We start from the raw sequence: 21,671 nt of genomic DNA on the forward strand, positions 1-21,671 counted from the left end.
TTTGCGACAAAAAAATAATTATTTGTAGTACAATTTTTCAAAGATATGATTTAATATTAACCAAGAACTAGTTTATTATTATTTCCAAAAAATGAATTAATTTTGATCCGATAAAAATATATCGATAAATTAGTCGTACCTGTAAATTGCATCGGCGCCCATTTGATTGCATATTTGGTTGTTTATTATGAATGCGTTATCAGCAAATGACTTTGACATTAAATTCCCAGTTAACTCTGTTGATTGGGTTAAATATGCTGCAGCTATATTTTGCTGAAGTATAACTTGAAAAATAGTTTGTGATTTGTTTTATTTCGCGTTATCGTAAAATAAATTACAAAATAAAATACATTTGCATATAATTCGTATCCTTATAGTACTAAATATTAATTTACTCACAAATTTTGGGTTAATATTGCGCTGTGTGTTATGCTATTACGAATCAAACAGATCTATGTATGTAAATATATATATATTATTCACTCAGGCCACGCCCATCAATTGTGCTGCGCCTTTTAGCATTGTTTTTGTTTTTTATTTTGTCGACAAGGAAGCCGTTAAGCCTTCTATATATACATAATCTATATATATATATATATATATATATATATATATATATATATATATATATGTATGAAGATGAAACTATTAGAAAATCACATAATTGAAATAAACAAAATTAAATTCGTAACGGCGCAGACATGTTAAAAATACAATATTTTGTTTTTGTTTTTGGTGGATTAGTCACTTTGGAATCCATTGGAATTAGTTCGATACTTTGTTGTCGTTGTGACTAAAAACCAATTACACAAAATTGTACAATCTTTGAAATATTTAAGTATTTTTTATACAGTGCATTTTCTATGTTTTTCATTTAGTTTTTTTTTTTTGGCAATTGGTTACGCGTTTCTTTTTGCAATTGTTGTAGGCATATTACAAGTATTTTAAAATCATCCAAATCCTTGACTGCAATCGGTAGTTTCGCTTACAAGAATATACAAATATGCTGGCATAGTGTTGTATATATAAAAAGTGGTCCTTAATTCGAGACAAATGTGTGTGTGTGTGTTTTGTTATTATTGTTAAAAACATTCACTTGATTTCTTCATTTTGTTGTTGTTGTTTTTTTTGTGTGCAATTCGATTGGTGTAATTGGCTAAAAAACTTTCTCGTAAAGTTTATTAACGGTATTACATGAAATTAAATTATACAAAAATTGTTTTTTGCTTTGTTTTTATCCTTTTCAATATATCTAAATGTACATATATGAGAAGTGTATAAGTTATAGTTAAGTCGACAATAAAAAATAGAAAATAAAGAAATTATCGTATTCTTTTGCAATTCAGTTGTTTTTTTTTTTGTTTTGTTTTGTATCAAGGAAGGACAGGTTATTCTTTGTTTTTTTTTTTAAGGGATACTGTATGGATGCTCTTGTTGGAGGAGCTGCACTACTACAGATTAAAATACAGTTGTGTGGTTTAGTTGTTTTAATAAGCTAATATAAATCACGATAATATGGCCACGCTACGCCGCGGACCGCCCTGACTGATGTTGTCCATCGAGGACCATTTCTTGATGCCATTCTTAAGCGCCTCGGCGGTCACTTTGTCCTGCATGACCCGCGACATCGCCTCCAGTTTCTGGGCGCGCTCCTTGGAGAGCGGCTCTGTGGGGAAATTGAGCTCATTTGCCTCGGCAAGCGTGCGCAAATCGAAATAATATTTGGCATAGACGGACGATGGAACGTTGATGTTGAACTGCAGCAGCTCCAGAAATTGACGCTCCAGCTCGTTCATATCCTCGACCGTAATGTCCTTGAGTATCTGGCAGTAATCGACATTCCACACTGCCTGGTCGTCCCACACTTTGGAGGCAAGCAGTATAGCACCTGCAAAAGCATTGGAAATCCATTAGCAACGGACCAAGAAAAACGATTGTGTGACACACGTTACTTTATGACGAGTATCAGGCATGTTTTAAGTGAATTAATGAAGTAAGAACTAAATTGCAGTAACACATAGATGACAGTCAAACTTGTTAGTTTTGTGGTAATTTGTAACGAGTAACGAGAGTATTTATGACGAGTCAAGAAAATAATTTGTTCTATTTAAAATTATTCTGAACTTGAAATGGTGTAACAAAAGAGTTCTTAGTTATACAAAAATGTAATCAGTTCTTATATGACTCTTGCACTTCTCTGACTCTGCTATTTACATTTTTGTACACTAAGTTTAAGTAAAGACTTTCTACTCGTCATCCGTTACATACAAGAAACATTTAAACTGATTTAATAAAGAGAAGTTTATAATTGCTTAACCTATTAGTAATGTTGTAGATGATTACGAGAGGAGATTCTGACGCATAATCAACAGCAAATTAATCATTAAATGCTACTTTAATGACTGATTATTTATTATTGAAGTAGTTTGAAATGGCTTAGGATTTAAACATTTCTTTATCTATTTGTTACTCTGTATTTTGTTACTCGTTACTTTAAGTACTGATGATTGAATGCGTTTTGCATGTATAATGTTAGTTCAAAGAGGCTTTGAGAATTTTTTTTTAACTACTTGTTATACTTAATTCCCTAAGTTCTCGTCACTCGTTACTTTATCTACTTGTTATACTTAATTCCCTAAGTTCTCGTTACTCGTTACTTTAACGACTGATGATTGAATGAGTCTGGCTTTCACATACCCAACACCATGCGCTTCCAGTTGCATGGCCCCACATCAAGTTCCGCATAGGTGAGCAGACGCTCCAGATAGACTAGCGTGATGATTGCACACTCGGCCGTCAATTGGGCGGCATTGAACAGTGTGCGCACAAACTTGTAGATCTGTCGATGTTCGGGATTCTGAGTGTCATAATTATCCGGCACATGATCGTGCGTCAACGGATGCAGCTTCTCATCGAATATGTCCAAACGACGATCCGACTGACGATTCTTGATGTGATAGTAAATGGCCAGCGAAACACACTTGACTGTGTTCTTTAAATTCGGCTGCGACACAGTGCTGTCATCCAAATAGATGGTCGAGCACGACGAGCTCTTCTTGAGGCCGCCAGTTCCCGTTCCCGAACTATTCGCACCCGGTGTATTGGCGCCTCCTCCACCGCCGCCACCACCTCCAGAGCTGCTGCCACCTTGTTGTTGGGCAATTTGATGCTGCGAACGTTTCCGCGTCATGCCGCCATTCTCCACTTTGGAGCGTTCCAGAAACATGGTGGCAGCCGTGGGGTCCACTGATGGATCCTCTTCGCCCTCGAGCGCTTCACGCTCGGAAATGTGTTGCAGATTCTGTTGATTCTCATAGTTATCACCAGCGCCGCCGGGTTGATGATGTGAGTGATGGTGTTGATGATGCTGCTGATGATGCACGGACATCGCCACATTGCCACTGCCGCTGCCATGATGGCCATCGAGTTGATGCTGTGATGTGTGCGGCAACTGATGACGCTCCTCGAAGACGGGCGGTATATCCTTGGACTTGCGATCCGATTGTGGACTTGAGTAGGCACAGCACGAGTTCTTGTTGCCCATGGCTGGAAAATGCGGTGCGGCTTACAATCGTAAATAACAAAAATAAATGCAATTGCTAAGCGTCTTGACTAGGTTTCTTGGGGGGCGGGCTTCTCTTCACAATGTCTCCAATTTCTCTCTCGCTCTCTCTCTCTGCTGAGTGTCTTTTTTCGATTTCAGCTGGCCAAAAATTGTGTCGCTCTTAAAGTCGTTTTGAAAAGTTAGCTCACGCTAACGGCACGCTGCGATTTTTGGCACTTGCTCGTTTTGGTTGACAACTCGTCGCGGTTTCTATGTGCATGGCGCTGGCGTATCGTTCAACAATAACTGCTGCAACACTGGCTGCTGTATATGGTGCTGCTGCTGCTGCCCCAAGCGCCGTACAACAAAAAAAGGTCAAGGAGCTGCAAAATGAAACATAAAAAGAGATTGATTAGTTATTTAGAAGGCACAGTTCTCCCCAGCAGTATTGTTAGCCTTTTCTTGACAACTTTGCAGCTCTATTTGACCCAGCTTGACAGCTCGAATTTTTATACTTATCAAGTATTAAAATCTTTTTGAAATTACAGTCTCTCAGTCAGCTGGCAGTTCAACAAAGAATATCAGTATTGCGGTAAAAGGGAAAATATAAAATTACTTCAACAGGCATAAGACAAACGTGAATAAACTTATCTACCTTAAACATTGGCTGCTAAGTAAAAGATGTTCAGGAAACAAAAAGAATTTTTCTATATTTTAGGCTATTTTTTTCTGAGTTTAGAGAGGTTAAAGCGATTTTTTCTGTACTTCTTTAGGCAATTATTTCTTAAATATAATTTTTAAGCTATGCTTGGCCCCTTTTTCAGTCTTTAGTGCATCAGTTAGATCAGTGAACACCATGAACATTCAATATATGGAAGCTGTCAGTTGAAGATAGAAGTTTTTTTTATGGTCAGACAGAAATTAAGGAATGTTGTCATAATCAAAAGATTAAAGCAAAACAGTTTTAATGGGAAGTTAAAGCTACTTTCAACGACCTATCATTTGGCTATTCATTTATGCCAATCTTTAGCTTGAACTATCATTATGCAGAGCCAATTTCAGATACAATTCAATTCCCGTTTTCCTTCTCCCAAACTTCTTTGAGAAACAGTTACGTTTTTAGTGTATTCGCAAATATGCACAAAACACTTTGATAACGAGATGCTGCCACTCCCCTTTCCCTGTGTGCGCCGCCTCAACATCACCAAGTGTTTTTGTGTCGTGTGTCGAGCGATAAGATTTCCCCTCCTCCCTTCACTTTGTCATCATTCTCTTTCACTGCTGCTTTTATTTACACAGCTCGCTGGCGCTTAGATTATTATTGTGCAAAATTAATTAAGTCCAAGCACGACACAATCGGCAAGTGGGTGTAAAGGTGTGTGTGTCTCAGTGTGTGTGGAACGCTGTTGCTTAATTTGGTTAAAGGCAAAGAGTGGGAGGGGGTAAGGTAAAGACACTTGAATATATTCAGTGGGGCGGGGCTGCAGTTTTGATGGTCAGGCGGTCGGTTTGTTGCTCTAGATAGCCCTCATTTTAGATTAGTGTGTCACTGTCACTTGACCAAAAACATTCCAATATTAATCATGGTCTTTTTATTTTTCTTCTGCTATGCACAAACAACAAATATCCCAACAACACTAGCAGCGGCAGCGGCGTTAGCAGTCTCTTAAGTTGCCGCTGCTTGCATGGCAACGCCATGAGCAAAAACTTCACACACACATACACAGAGTAGCCTCTCGCACAATCTAAACGTGCTGCTGTTGCTAATTTCATTTAATTCATTTGCAAATTTGCAATACACTTTTTAGCACTCAGCGACTCTGCGCATCTTTAATTAATTATTGTGAAATTCTTGACCAAACGAAAGCGCAGAAAATTATTACTTTTTTGTTGTGCAGCTACTTACAATAAACTGACAGTCAGCCTGCAACGTACACAATGGCATTCGCTTGGGAAGCGCGCACACTGCAACAGCTGTTAATGTTATGCTCGAAATGGTAATGTTGTAGCGCTGTTAATTAGCAGCGCTGTAAAGTCAGATTGCGGTTCGATAATTGGTTGTCGATATGTTAACAATTTAAACTAATTTTGCTTTTAGGTTTAATAATAATATTTTTATTAGTATATTAAAAGTCATATGGTGTTATTATATATATTCTTGAAGGTATTTCGTAATAAGCAGACACCTCAGCCGATAAATTTACGCATATTAAATATTTGCTTGAGTTGGAACTTAGTAGGAAAATTAAAAAGATATTAAGTAATTAATTACTTCATCATATAATAGTATAAGTACTTTGCTGAGGCATTGTAAGTTTAGATCGAAAAATGAAACACAAAATTATTTACAGTTTAGCGTGCTGAATGGTATTTCGACATTTTAGGAATGTATCAATGTTGTGCTAGTTTTTAAAGTATAGGTTATCTTTATTTATTATTTTATATGCACTTTTTATTTACACAAAACTCACATACTTTTAGTTAGGTTTTTTTTTTTTGTTTTTGCTTGGTTAAATATTACATATGTATTGTTTATCATTTGTATTCCATAATAGTTTTATTTCTTTAAATGTAATGATTGCTTTTAACTCATATATTTGTATACACATATTTTGTATGTATAGTTATAATAATATTATCATTATTATTATTATATTTTGACTACTGAAAATCGAAAAAGATATGGCGATAGGAAAACCATGCTATCGTTTTTAGTTTCTTTTTTTTTTTTTGCTTGTGCATCATTAATATTCCTATAAATACCTTCGTATATATGGAGCCAGAAAATCTTCTTCTTATTGTTAGGCGTATGCGTAATATTTGTTTTTGTTGCTGTTGTTGCTACAATACTACAGTAATCATTGTCGCTAATAACGTTAAGACATATGTATGTATGCTTGAATGTATTGTACGTCAAGTAACAGAGAGATTATAACAAGTTCATTGCGCTAGTAACTGAAGGATATGCAAAAGGACCTCGACTCGGACCTATGCCTAACTTTGATTTTAATTTTGTATTATATTTTGTTTTCTTTTACATTTAGAAGTGATTAACCCTTTTTTTTTGCCTATTCGCTTTGAGCGTTTCAATTTGTTCGATATTCATATATAACAGTACTATATATGCATGTTTGTATGTATATGTACATATTGGTTATGTATATGTATATATGTATTTGTTGAGTATTTACTGCAGCTAAGAGTACATAATAGTAATAATAGATTAAATATATAATTTATTTTTATTTTTAGTTTTATTCCATTTTATCGAATATGGTTAATGCGGCCTTTACACATACACACACAGACACATGCTGACGCACACACACACACACTCACACAATAACTTGCATGTGTATGCATGTGTGTGTTGTCAGATGATTTGTGGTTACCATCTACAGTAGTTAATTACGAGTATTGACTACCTTAATAAAGCTATGATCCCAATTTCAGCTGATAATTTGGTACCTTACTGCTAAGCGCATTTACCACTGCCCTTTGCCCATCGTCTCCAGCCCTGGCCTGACTATTATCGACTACTGATTATCGACCATCGATCCCTTCTATCGATCTGCTATTTCGACGTGTTTCGATCGCCGTCTGCTGTGTAAAGAGCAATGGTAAATCTTAAAAGAATGGTCCCGCTATCAGACATTTTGAAAAACGTTTAAAACATTTTGAGTTTGGATTCTTCTTCGAATACGAGAAAAACACATACAAAGAACTGAACTGAAAAGAATCGTGTTTTGTTTTTTGTTATTTTTTTTGTGTTTTTTGTTTGTTTTTAGTTACATATCTTTGGTTTAGTATTTAGTTTAGGTTTCTCTTCTATATCCGTCGCACGTATAAAAATAAATATGTTTGCTAAACCATGTGCCATGTATTTTTTAGTTAGGTATATTATATTATTAGTATTATGTTTTATATGTATGTGTAAATATATTCTTAACATTCATATACGGCGAATATATATGTAGAGTAGGTAGCCATGTGCATCATATATTTTTTTTGTTTTTGTTTTTGTTCGAGTGGAAATTCACGTAAATCGAAAGTCTGTTAGAGGTCCTTTTTTTGTTAGAGATATTTACATTTTTCCATTTGTTATATAGCTATTTAGATAAGTGTTAGTTTTTCAGGTATTTTTAGTTAGGTACTTAATATCTAGACAGCCCTTGGCGTCGATCATCCGCTTTATCCATTATAACAAAAATTGAGCAAAGTTTCGGAAATAAACAGTATACTTAAATGATTACAAAAAAGTTTCATATTTAATTAAATATTTTGCGTTACAAAAAAATCATACAATAATTAAGACAAATAATCATTATATCTAAGAAAAGTACCATGTTTGATCTATAACAAAAACGAAGATGAATATAAAGTTGAAGTTGAATAAATCTCTCAATGAGCTAAGCTAAGTAAATGCTTATCAATTGTTGTTGGAGAACAATACTCTAGAACAAATGCCGCCTATTTACAGAGTTCCTGCTAGTGTTGTGCAATGCTGTTGTTGCTAATATTTTCGCTTTCAGTGTTATTACGATTACTATTTTGTTTTTACTAACAACAACAAATGATACATCAATTAATTATACACACATATATAGTACATTTATCTATATATGATTAATGTATACATATTTTGAATGATTTTCAGTATTTTGTTTTGATCGATCATCATCTCATCTACGAATATGGATACTATTGCTGCTACGTTAATCAACACTGGTTCTCATGGAATTACTCAGTTATACAGTTTCGCAGTTTCGCTACATAGTTTGAGTGTTGTCTCGGTGCGGTTTTGCATAGATTTCTATATATTTATTTATGTATATATATATATGTATATCTTTCTCTATTAATTATTTATGATTACTTTATTTAGATTTAAATGTAGTATATTCTCTATTTCTTTCTTTCATAGATTGCTGCTTATGATTATGGGACTTAGTTGACTACAGTGTATTTAGTATTAGAGAGAGCACAATTTTTAGTTGCCAGCAGCGCCCTCTGTTGTATAAGAGAGAGAGCATCATTTTTAGTTGCTAGCAGCGCCCTCTGTTGTCGCCTCTGCCTTCGGCTCGTCAGCCGTTGATGCTGCTGCTTCCGTTTCCGACGCTGCGGCCTTGTCTTCGGCCTCAGCTTCGGCTTCTGCTTCAGCGGCGGCGGCCAGCGCTCGTGCCTCGGCATCTGCAAAGGGCATTAGAATACGAATTAACAATTTAGCTCAATTTCCAATTGTATATATGGAATTTACATTATCTTAACAGTTATCTTAAAATAATGCAAAAATTAGAACTTCTACGTACATACATTTGTAACATGGAAAAGTTACAATTTAAAATAAATCAAATAATTATCTTATTCTTTTGAGAATTTTTATATTGGATGTACGGAATTGGAATTGGATTTGATGTGAGTGATTTATAAAATACAAATTTCGATTATGATTTTTAATTGATTTTGTACATTTCTTTTTGCTTATATAGTAGATTCAAAATCTTTTAATTTGATTGTAAAGCAGTATATGAGTTAATTTTATGTGAATATGCGAAATAATAGAAAGAAGATTTAATAATTAATTAATATGGTAAATCAAACGCTGTTTTTATATAGCCTTATAGCTCGCATGGGTAAAATAAATAAATTTCAATTAAAAATATAAAATCTTGCCAAATATATTCATAATCTTAATATTTGATGTAAACATTATTCTACAAATTTAACAAATGATTCATGTTGGAAAATCATTTTAGTAAATGAGAGAGAGGATATAGGATAGGATAGAATAGGATAGAATTGAATTGAACTAATTTGAAGCTTGAAATTATTTAGAAATTAAACAAGTTTGAATAATGTATAATTTAGATAGATTACAGAAACCACTATAATCAGATTTTCAAAACCATTTTGAACATATTGCGAATGAAAGTGAAGACAATAGCATTTGGTCTATTTAAAGCTTTATTGTTAAATACATTATGAAATGTGGATTAAACTGTCAGCGTGTGAGAGGCTTGTCACAATTTCTAGAATTCAATTAGTTAACTTACGCAGGACAGTTTGTAGAATATTGTCAGATTGGTGGGAGGGAGAGACAGAGAGAGAGAGAGGGAGAGATAGAGAGAAAGAGAGGGAACACACGAGTGGGAAAGTGAGAGAGGAGAGGGAACTTGCTTGCTTTATGTAAAGTTGCTTTTTCTTCTGCGTTCTAAGAGCTCTGCGTAAGGATGAGGATGAGGATTAAAATTGAAAAATGCTAATATGCTGTCCACTCCAAATTGCTCAAAAGCTGGATCAAAGCAGCATTGAAATGCAATTAGGACGCAGCTAATTGAAAGGAAATAGGAATACTCTCGTCTTTACCTTTGATGGCCTGCTCCTTCCAGATGCGCTTGTTCTCCGTGAGGCATGTCAGCCAGGGCTTGGTGATGGTGAACTTGGAGACGGCACCCGGTATGCTCTTGCGTGTCATGGCGCAGACATTGCGCTTCTTCGCCTCCTCGATGGCGTCCTCGTTGTGAGCAGTGCTCGACTCTTCGGGCAATGGTGCCGGTTTATTCTTGATGACGGGCGCAATGGGGGCCAGAATATGCTCCAGCATGTCGGACATGATGGTCATGCTGGGCTCCACAATGAAATCGATAAAACCAATCTGTGACTCGGCGACGAGCGTATTCTTGCGATCACACAACGGACTGAAGGGCAAACCAAGCTCCTTCTCGAGATCGCCCTGACGAAAGAATTCCTCCAGCAGCAGCATGGTCCAACGATGATGGACATCCCAATGTTTGGCCGGGTGGGAGATATCACAGCAGTGCAGCACCAGCGACAATGCTTTCGACTTGTCAATGGTTGGCTCCTGCAGCGTCAACAGATTGCGCATTATCTTCAGCTGTTGGAAATGATAGGTCATGTCGGTGGCCAGCACCATGTCAATGATGAGCGTGCGCAACTCCTTGTACTCCTCGCGCGATAAATGCGACAAAATGTTAGCATCGTCCTCCTTCATTAGCCGAAAACTGGCGCTCACATGATGGTTCTCCAGCACAGCGCGATCGTTGTACAGCAACGCCGTCTCCGAGCCGGACATCACATGGAAATTGTTGGTGGTGCCGGTGTGCTCAAAGTCGTGCAACAGCGCCGCCAGCAGCGAGGCGAAGATCTCCAAGTCCGTCAGCCAATTCATGAGGCCCGTGTTGCACAGGCAATAGTGCATCGACTGCATCACATCCACCGCATGCAAATTGTTGTGATATGGATTGCGATAGCGACAATAACCTTCCTCGACACGATGCAGAAACGTCTCCAGCACCCCGGGTGCTATCTTGAACTTGTGCATCGCCCCGTAGCGATTCAACAGATCGTAGGCCACGTACTTGATCACCTGACCGCTGGCCGCCTCAGTCAGCGCAAACACATCAAAAGTCCAGTCATCGAGATTCTGTGGAAAGAAAAACATTTCATTATTTATTTATTATTGTTTGTAAAATACTTGCATTCAATAAATTATAGAGTGGAGTAATTAAGGCTTCATGTTGACTATGTTTAATTGAATTTCTCACACTTAGCTTTGTGTAAGTTTCGTTTTAAAATGTTTATTTCCTAGCAATAATTCAATTTATTCAATTCTTTATTTATTTTCAAAATTTACTACCAAATATTTAAAAATTAAAGATTAAGGCTTATTGTTGATTATGTTTAATTGAATTTCCTATATTTATCTATATTCTAAGTTTCTTTTGAAAATGTTTATTTTTTAGCAATAATTCCAGTTTTATTATATAGAACGTATCTATTTATTTTCATAATTAATTTACGAATAAATATAAATTTTAATTTTCTAGGATATTTTTTTGAATAAAGTATGTAATTCTCTCTTTAACTTCGGCGCTAGTTTTAGTTTCAATTACTTATATACCAAATACAACTTATGGTATATTTTATATATTAAAATTATCACCTCAGTGTTTTACTTTTATTGGATAGCAGATATTTCACAGCTTAGCAGACTCAAATTCAGCGTTCTTATGTTACTTGTTAAATTATCTATATTATAATAGTTTAAAATGTTATAATAGCTATATATATGCTAGTTCATTTTATATATAATATAATTATTGATAATAGTCTACCTGCCAATACATACTCGTTATTATTATTAAAGATATTATTTTTTAAGTTGTTCCAATCTTTTGATGAAATGTTTATTCTTATTAATAATAAGCACAATCTTAACCCTATCTCTGACAGTACTTACATAATGTCGTAAATTTTAAATCTTTTCTCTTCTTCATTATACATTTAGAGAAAATTAAATTTAAGGAAAATACAACACAATTAAAAAAGAAGTCACTTTTTTTATTTATTCGAAAATGAATGTCATTCTATTTATGTTGCCTTGTCCTGTCTAATATCACAACTCAATTTTTTTTAGTTATCCTTTTAATTATCTAAAATAATATTATAAACATGGTTTCAGCTATATTATTTACTGCTTGTAAAATTATAAATTAAGTAGTGTAACCAGTATTTATTTATTTAAAAAGGTTAGATATAATTCAAATGAACACTAATTTATAAGGAATGGATTCTTTAAAAGTGATCCAGAGGCATGTTCTTCAAAGTTATAATTAATGTAGCATACTTTTTGGGGCACATTTAAAATGATTCTTATTTGTGTAAATTAAGCTATTTCTATTCTATTTATTTTGCCTATACTTTAAAACTAAATTGATATTAGTTATTTTATTGGGCACTCACCTTGAGCAACTTGACGACGTCGGGAGGGAATTGCATGAGCGTCGAGCTGGAGACGCGCCTGTAAATGCGATCCACAAAGATGCCGGCTCGAATGGCGTGGGCCACCGATCGGAACTTGGGCTTCTCATCGCTCCGGTTGCGAGTGGTGGCCATTTGACGGGTGAACGTCGATGCCAACCACTCGCGCACTTCCGGCGGAACCGCATCCGGTTGCACTTCGGAGAGTTCATCATCCTCGTCGGCCAGACGCCTAAAGGTTTTGTTTTTGGGTTTTTTTTTGGGAATTGGGGGGATTGAAGAGAAAACATATTGTTAGTTGGGTTTCACAATGTTCTGCCATAATAACTAATTTTATTATTAATAATTTGTACTTCTTTTTTTTTTTTTGGTAACAAATAAAAGTGTTAAATATTGAAAAACTCAACAGAAATTCAAGTTAAATAAATTCAATTTATGTAGCGCAATTTTGTTTGTGCTTTTTTTTGTCATTTGTAGCTCAAGTTAAGAAAGGAAAAGAAACCAAAATGCACCAGAAATAAATGAGAACAACGTAAAAAAGATTACAACGAAAATTCAGAGTTATTTTGTGTTTTGTAATTTATTTTGGCGGAAAAGGAAAAGTCTTCTTAAGGATGGGTGCAAGGAAAATTCATTCCATTCATGTGAAACGAAAAACATTTTAAAATGCAAGACAAAGAGGAGGAGAATTATTATTCGTTTGTATTTTTAGTGGGAACTGAATGCAAAAATTCACTAAGAAGCTGAACAGGCAGGTGCATGCGTGTATGTGTGAGTGTGAAAGTGTGTGTGTGTGTGTGAGATAGTGTGTATGCTTGTGAGTGTGAGTTTGTAAGGATGCTAAACGAATTCACTAATTGCATGCGTAGTTATTTTCTTTTTAGGGTGCAACAACAAACGTGCAACGTGCGACAAAGACGCAAGGACTTTCGACTTTCACTTCGACTTGGACTTGTTTTTCGAGCCTGTAGCATTGGCATTGGCAACACACTGAAATATCAGACTAATTGGTCAATTAGTTGTGTATGTAGACAGAGGAGAGACAGAGAGACGGGGCGCCACGAAGAGGAGCTTAACGAGTTTGACAGCCTCAATCAGTGCACATTTCCATGGCAACTTTCAACGATTTCCAGAAACCAGAAAATTTGCCAAGAAATTCACACGCACACACACACACACAGGTAAAAAGGATAAGAAATGTGGAAAAAAATAAACATAAAAAAGTTGCTCGTTATGACAGCTAAAGAGTGAGAGAGTCAGAAAGAGAGTAGAGGGGGAGTTGCAAAGCTGGTGAAGCACTCAAGCGAGACGCGTCTGGGAGCAAACGACTTAAGCGAATTAGCGTTAGATTCAATTATGCTTAATTAGTCGCAGTGCTGCAGCAACGCGAAGAGCAATAACAACAAAACGGACGATAAGTGCGCCCTCAAAGCCGATTACGATTATGCTTATCGATAGACGAATCTAACGAGGCCAAGCAGCAGCGATTTAATCGTTTGCTCGAGTTGCTTTTGGTTAGATTTAAAAATTTTAAATTTCAAAGTGTTATATATTAAATTATTATAGTTTTGAGTTAATAATAACTTTATTAAATTACGAATTTGACTCCCAACGTAAATTACGTTATTACTTATCGATAAACAAGATTTTAAAAGCCCAAGCAGAGACTCTTTGAAGTTTTGCTCTACTTTAAAATATGAATCACTTTTTATAGTTAATGATTTTTGTTTGAGTTGAATATAATTCAAACGAAATCATTTCTTGGGTGACTCAAATTATTCTTTGAAAATTAAATATGAATTAATTTTTTTTATTTTTGTACATTTTTTTTAGATCAATAAACCGTAAATAAAGTTTATATTTAATGTACAATTTAACATTATCTTTCCTATAAGGAATTTCAATTTGTTAAGTACTGCCAATAAATTTGACTATAAAATTTATGAATAATGGTTAATATATGATCTCTAGACACAATATGTTTTATTTCACATTGTTTTATATTCAACGTGTTAGATTAATTGATGAAGTGTAGAGGAGTTAAGCATCATCTCTACGTATACCTAATAATATTTTAATAGTAACATTGATGCCTCATCATCATCTGTTTAAACCTGTACACAAAATACTTGTCGATGTTGTTTAGCAGACTATTCAATTTATTTGTTTTGGTGTAGATAATTTGTAGTATACAATTGGTGAGGATGTAAGATTGAACACTATGTAAACTTAATATTAAATGTAGTCTTTTAATCGTTATCAAGATGTTTTTAGTTTGGCCAGTCTATACAGTTTATAAGAATATTCAAATTCTTATGCCATAGATTACTAGATAATCGAGTTTCAACTCTACATATATTTCATAGCAACAATTGCATAAGCAACTGCTTTATCCGCAGAGTAATCCGCACACAACAAAGACTTGCTGTTGAGTCTGGCATTTACTTAAATCAAATTCTAACTGAATATTTTAGAACTTGCGCTGCTTTCAAGCGAAAGCAGTTGCTAGAATTCTCGGTATTTTACCAGACATCCCTGGAATAGTTTTTGCTAGCTTCCTGTTGTGCTCGTCGTCGAGCGGTTGCATAACTCTAACCGCAATATACGAGCGAGCCCCAGTTTATAGTTGTTGTTGTCTCTGTTTGTGTGTCTGTGTGTGTGTATGTGTGTGTGTGCATTTTGTAGTAAAAAGGAGTGACAAGCGAAATGGCAATGATATTTCATTGCAGCGAGTAGAGTAATATTTTGTTGATTTGCATTGTTTTGTGTGAATTTGTTGAGAGAGTCGAGAGAGAGTTAACTACGAATAATTTATGTAATACCATTCCGTTTTCATGGCATGCTCCGCTTCAGTAATACACAACATTCTTTTTTTTGTTATTCAATTAACTTTGACTTTATGACTTTTGCTTTTTAGTTTTTTTTGTTCTTTTGGATAAATGATAGTAACTTTTGCACTGAATAGTAGAGAGTTGTAGAATCGCACCTTTTCTTCTTTTCCTGCGTCTCCTTGGCACGATACTGAATTATGAACTGTATGAGTTCGACGGTTATGACGCTTTGACGGCTGCTTTCACGCCTCAGGCGACTCATCGCAACGATCACGAAGCAAATGCTTCTGATTCTGTAATACGTCAATCGCTCTGCCGCTGCTCCAAATAATTGTGCCTCTGCTGCTGCTGCTGTTGCTGCTGTTGTGGCTGCTATTCCTTGTGCCGTTAATGTTGACATGGATTGGCGTCGCATAAATTGACTTTGTGTCAATGTCAATTCGTTTCTCGATTTCTATTTATTCGCACATTCGAAATTAACCGTAATTTATCACTGACTTCACTGCGACACGAGAGCACGTTAGAGCGAAAGTGAGAGAGAGGACGAGCGATTTGCAATTAGCTCGAAATGCGCTTTTAACGAAGTGCGAGGGGGATGGCAGCACTGACACACACGTGTGCAAATATTTGTGCAGCTATTTCTCGTTTTCGTTTTCTTTTTTTCGGCAGCCAACAACAACTTCTTACTTCTTTGCCTTTTCTTCTTTTGCGTTTTCTTTGACAGCGACGTTAGGTGCTTGTTTGCTGCGGCGCGTGTAGTTGGCTCATTGCGAGTTAAATTTAAACTAAAACCCGCTAAAATGCGGCAACATTGCGAAACAAGGGAGCTGCTTTGTGCTTTGCTGCTGCTCTTGCTGCTTTGCGTGCTCAAGGAAGCAACAACGGACAGGCTATGCGTGCTTTGCTGCAGAGCAGAGCAGTCGACCACACGCCAAGCGTCAAGCAGCGTCAAGTCAGTAGTCACTGTAAAACACAGCCTTACTCACACACACAGAGGGCATATCAATTATGTCAGCAAGGAGCAGAAGAAAATAAAATGTAAGCAAACTCACGATGGCAGCAACAGCAGCGGAGAGGAGGCGTTTGGGGTAGCTCAACTATTATGTGCAAAAGCAGCGTCGTATATTTTTCTTTTACTACTACAAAACAATTACGCAAAATGTTAGCTGGCAACAGCAACAACAATAACAACAACATCTCTATATATATATAGCACTCGTAATACTCTCGTGGCAGCAACTATAGAGCCATGACTCGAGCTATATCCTGGCCTGATAAACACGACAACGTCACGAGCACAAAGGCTTTCCACAGCTGCTAACTTCCTTCTTTTGATGCCCGGCAGTCAAAAGCGTACGTCTAGGGTATAATGAAAAACTCACAATCGACAAGTGACAAAAACTAGAAGTCTAAATAATAATATAAACACTACAGACATCCGTTTATCTGTCTGTCCGCTTGTATTAATAGTTTAATCTCAAAAACCAAAGCTCGTAGAACTATCAATTTTTCTAGGAAAACTTGTGTTAGATTAAGATCGCACATTTTAAAGTTTTATAAAAGTTTATTATGAAACTTCTTGCCTCCGTACATTTATTTTCTTTATGAGAATCAAGTTTAAAAACAGTATTGTATATAAATTCCTTAAAAAACATTATACAAATGTCGTAGTTTCTAAAGTTATTCTAGAAACAATAAATGAAGGAATGATATTATATATTAATTTAATTTAAAATTTAATATATTAGCTGGAAAATAATTGCAAAGTATTGCAAACAATAATATAAAATTCTATAAATTATTTGTATAATTTTATTTAATATAATTTATTTATATTTCCTATTGTGTTTTCCATTTGTATTTACCGCGTATTCGGCAGTCGAAAACTTTCAAATTCTAACTTCTTAAGCCTTGGCGTTTTGCCTTTATTGTGTTTAATGACTTTGCATGCTAGCGAAGAATCTCAAGATGGCGTCGGACTCGAGGTCGCCACCTGCCCACACCCATCTCCACATCTCTCTCTCTCTCCCACTATCTTACAGGTAGAGAGAGCGGAGAGGAAAAAACTGTTTTCAGTTTTGTTTATTTCTCCAATTGCATTTCATTACAATTACAATTCCAAACATACAAATTCGGAATTCGAATTTTTGTTGCGTGCACACGGCGTTTGGTTTAAATGAATTGCTGCAGTTATTGCCACATAAAAGCTCGCATTAAGTGCATTTAGAAATCACGCGAGCAAAAGCGAGAGGCAACAGGTTGCCAAGATACTAATGGAAGACTTTAGCTGAGTACACTTCCATCTGCCATCTCGTTCGCACACTTCAGTGGAGAGTTCGCGCCTCGAGTGACGCACTGGAAAACATTGCAAACTTCCGTGCGCTTTGAGCTTAGAATTAATGAGAAAATTTTAATTTACAATTGTTCTACGTCTATATAAAATATATATATAGTAAATAAGTCCCCGACATTTACGTACTACAATATAATGTAAAATTTGATTCTTTAACTTAATGAAGATGTGCTAACAGAAAACAAGTAATTAGAAACATATAAAATATTACTTTAGTGGACTATATATAATAACACTTTATATATTTAATGTATGTAAAATGCATTAGAAATTATTTTCGGGATTAAAAATTTTACTATTCTGTGTACAATGTGCACTGTATACAAATTTCAGCGACTATAAAGCATTCTAAAATGTACATTCATAGTTCTTGCCTTTAAATTTCGGTTAGTTCTATATGTCACGACTAGAACAATCTCATCTTTTGTTTTTGTGTACAAAAATGTGTCTTCAAATCTTAAGACAACAATTTGCAGCTTAAAGCCATTAGCCATTTTTTGGGCCTCAAATGTCAAATGTCTAGCGAACCGTTTTGTGGCCTTGTGTCTTGATTTTAAGGCTCATTTGAGGGCAGCGGGCCACAACACAAATGATAATGCGGATTCCCATCTCTCCTTCCCTCTACAAAAAAAAAGTATAGTATGCCACTTAATAGTTATGCGTGCAATTTCCTGTGCCCGTCGCACAAAAATGCCTGAGGCACATTTTGTCATCGCCGCCGTTGTCATTGCCGCCCCGTCGTACACGGGAAATTGCTGCCAAATTGACATTGTTTTCTGTCAATGATTTTCGTTTACCGGGGGCTTTTGAAATTCCCCTTCCCCCCCCAGCTTCCCATATAGACCATTTGGCAGGACATGCGTGTAACATCACAAAAGCCAGGAACAAGCACCATTGCGTGTGCGGAATCATTAGATTGAAAACCTTGGGAATGCTGCTTCTAGAGAGCTGCTCGAGAAGTTGGAGAGAGAGGGGGAGAAAAGCTAAAATATTGTGAAAACGTAGGCCGTTAATTCCACAGCAAATTAATTATCTCTTTCTCCTAGCTAGATTATACAGAATTTGCATTTTCCAAAAAATATATTCTTTACGATAATAATAATATTAAAGTTAAAAATAAATGTATATAGGAAATTTCGACATTTCTTTGGCCCATTTATTTTTTGCAAATATTGAAAATTTTTTCCACTTTTCCATCTTTCAGCATTTGCTGAACTACAAATTTATATTTTTTCCGTCATGAAATGATCAAAGTATTTATTTAATTTATCCTATAATAATTGCGGAATCCTGATTTTTCTAAAGCAACTGATTTATTAATTAATTATGCAATATTTTGGGCATTGTTTGTGCATAATTGAATATTATTTATAGAAAATTTACTTCAATTGCTATAATTAATACTTATTTTCTTTTATCCATTATTTGACCATTAGTATTTAGTTCAGTTTCTAGTTGTTTTTCACCAAATGACATCTTTATATCCTTTATATTCTCACTCAATATTCAATAGTATTATTTAAAAATTGTTTTTTTGTTTTTGAATTGTTCCCTTTAAGAACAACAAATTAAGCGACCCTCGCTAAGCATTGTTTGCCTGGGGGGCAGACTGATTAAAGTGTGTGTACATCGTCATCGTAGTAGCTGCGTTCGTTGTTTTGTGTTCATTGTTTCGCTGTTGTTGTCAAAGGACAACGGCGAGTGGCATTCTGGCATAGTACAGGACACAGAAGGTCCTTTTGAATTTGATGCGGCTGTCGTCTCTACGGTCAAAGCGTTGACGCTGCTGCTTATGTGGCAAAAATTGGCAGTTAACATCATTTATTATTGATTTTCCTTTTGGCCAAATAGATACAACCAATATTAGGCCTTTATTGAAAGGGGGACGACGATGTCGACGACGACTGTTGTGCGTTGTGGGTTTTTCTCTTGGGTCTGTTTTTTGGGTCAGTTATTGGGCCCCGTCTCCCAATTGACGCGAAAGATGATTGATGACTGCGAGGCGTTATCCATATAAATTGGCCAACACAGTTTTGCGACCTTCAACTTGTATTTGGCCAGCCAAAAAAAAAAAGAAGCAAATTGACCTAGTTCTCTCTGTATTCAGTTCAATTTTCGCGTTTTAATTACTTGCAATTTGATCTGGCCCTCCAGACCTCAAATGAATCATTCAATAAATGTGTGCTGCTTTAAATCAATGTTAATTTGTATTAATGACACATTGGATAATTACTTTTTAGGTTTTGCTCGCTGCTGCAGCATGACGAAGACAATTTGTTTATATTATTTATATATAAATTTGATTTTTAATTATGATTTATTGGAAATGCGCGTTGTATTTTGTTCACATTTTTCACACGCGTTGTTTGCGACGAGTTGAAAAACTGAAGAGACATTAAAATCATTTGGCACCTTATCGGCATGAATGAAGCCGCAAATGGCATTTAATTTGTGAATTTTGTACAATTGATATCGACACGGCAGCAATAATAATAATAATAAGAGAGCCCATCCACAAACTCGCGCATATCTAACTCGATTTTTTACAAAATCATTTTTGATTTCTTTCGTTTTTTTTTTTTTTTTTTTTATTGCATTTTATTATTTCTTTTTATTTTTGGTTTTTATCATAATTAAACAAAGCGAATATTGCGTCAACAAATTAGCTGATAAGCTTCAAAGGGGGGAAACGACATTAGGGGACGGTAGTGTGGGCTGATCAAAAGTCTACAAGGTGTATTGACGACGCTTGAGCTTGGAGATTTTTTGGCTTTGCGCTATGAATGAAAATCTACAAGGTGCAGCTTGAGAGGTGGAGTGTGGAGAGGCCACTGTCATTTTTTCTTGGCGGCACTGTAGTTTATTAAGCTGCTGGTCAGCGCTCTGGAGACTTTAAAAGTCATTTGTGCAAATGAAATGGCACCAAGTGCATGAAGCAAAAGTGAAAGTGAAAAGAGCAAGAAAGGGAGAGTGAGAGTAAGAGGACACTTCGCTTTTAAGAGCTTAGCGAGCTTAAGACTTACTCCCAAATGGCGCCAAGGAAGCCAACGTCATTGGGCTTAAGAGGAGTTTTTGGTTTTGTGAGCCGCGAGCTCTTTTGGGCGACACAAATGACATGCTAAACTAATTTTTGGTGTCATCCGCACATGTTTAACATGGTATTCAAGTGACAGCAGAAGACGCCCACAAGTGACTTGTCCTGCGGCGTTAGCTTGATTAATTTTTGGCTGACAAGTGCTTAGTGTGTGTGTGTGTGAGTGACACAAACAGAGCGACAGTGTGAGAGAGTGTGTGAGTGAGAGTAAGTGAGTCGAAAGACGCAAATCATTGTCGAATGACTGTTCTCGCGGGGTGAGGGTAATTGTGTTTTTGGCGAGTGCAACAACAAAATAACAGCGAGTGAGAAAGAGAGAGGGAGACAAACCGCAAGCGTATGATTCGTTTATTGCTGTCACTGTCGTTGATGCTGATGATGCTATGGCGAGCATAGCTGAGCACATGTGTGGAGCTGCTGCGACAGACTGTGGTGCCAGTGGAGGAGTTCGAGGTTAGGGACTGGGTGGCTGAGTTGCATCTAGTATTTTTGTTCACACACGAGACATAACGAAACAAAAAGCAGAAGAGAACAAACGTACAAACGGTAACAAAGATGCTAGAAATATGACAAAATTACCGCCAAGCGACAAAGTCAAACTTGGCTAATTACTCCCTTCCCAAGCAAACGAAGAACTAGAAATGAAAGGGATGGGCGGTCAACGCATGTTGGGAACAAAGAAGAACGAACAGCAGAGATGCGCAGCAGAGTGCACAAAAATATAAAAAAAAACTCAATCAGCAATCAGCACAGCGCATACCAAAAATATAATAATAAATATTTCGGTTTTACGACGCGCGCTATAGAAATAATATCTTATCTAATTTTCTTTATCAATATGTAAATGTTGTACAAACAACGAGACAAGGTTCAAAGACTTTCAGTATAACAGTTGAGCTGCCAAGTAATTTTTAAGTAAATTGCTGTTATACGAAAGCAGTTTGAGCCATAAAATAATTTGCACTAAGACAAGTTGCTAGCAAGTATAACAGTCGACCATCTTGAAGTTGTTTAAAATTTGTTTGCTTAGCATTGCCAGTATAACAGTACGCCATATTTAAACAGTCT

The 21,671-nt window shown here is 36.0% G+C and overlaps 2 protein-coding genes across 11 annotated transcripts in view; both read right to left on the reverse strand.

Annotated features, from left to right (window-relative positions):
- Positions 1-857: 857 nt before the first annotated feature.
- Positions 858-5,534, reverse strand: LOC133843844 (cyclin-Y-like protein 1). 2 transcript variants are annotated; one of them, XM_062277584.1, is made up of 3 exons: positions 5,451-5,534; positions 2,698-3,927; positions 858-1,888 (listed from the first exon to the last, which is right to left on the reverse strand). In XM_062277584.1, exons 2-3 carry the CDS (start codon positions 3,542-3,544, stop codon positions 1,506-1,508), a joined length of 1,230 nt encoding a protein of 409 aa, XP_062133568.1. In that variant the 5' UTR covers positions 3,545-3,927; positions 5,451-5,534; the 3' UTR covers positions 858-1,505. The 2 variants fall into 2 exon arrangements, with proteins under 2 accessions (XP_062133568.1, XP_062133576.1); XM_062277592.1 differs by lacking the exon at positions 5,451-5,534 and adding an exon at positions 5,428-5,445.
- A 2,842-nt stretch (positions 5,535-8,376) lies between these two features.
- Positions 8,377-21,671, reverse strand: part of LOC133843727 (dual specificity calcium/calmodulin-dependent 3',5'-cyclic nucleotide phosphodiesterase 1) — a 99,262-nt gene continuing 85,967 nt past the window's right edge. For 7 of the 9 annotated variants that reach the window (XM_062277438.1, XM_062277413.1, XM_062277390.1 and 4 more), the window contains 3 exons: positions 12,308-12,557; positions 9,911-10,988; positions 8,377-8,734 (listed from right to left, as the gene is read on the reverse strand). In XM_062277438.1, the coding sequence (XP_062133422.1) occupies positions 8,583-8,734; positions 9,911-10,988; positions 12,308-12,557 (1,480 nt within the window). In that variant the 3' untranslated portion in view covers positions 8,377-8,582. Of the gene's footprint in view, positions 8,735-9,477; positions 9,765-9,910; positions 10,989-12,307; positions 12,558-15,311; positions 15,683-21,671 lie in introns of those variants that run through there. The other 2 variants (XM_062277454.1, XM_062277405.1) reach the window with 2 other exon arrangements.

Source organism: Drosophila sulfurigaster, chromosome 2L (assembly GCF_023558435.1).
Source record: "Drosophila sulfurigaster albostrigata strain 15112-1811.04 chromosome 2L, ASM2355843v2, whole genome shotgun sequence".
In the NCBI taxonomy this organism is placed as follows: domain Eukaryota; kingdom Metazoa; phylum Arthropoda; class Insecta; order Diptera; family Drosophilidae; genus Drosophila; species Drosophila sulfurigaster.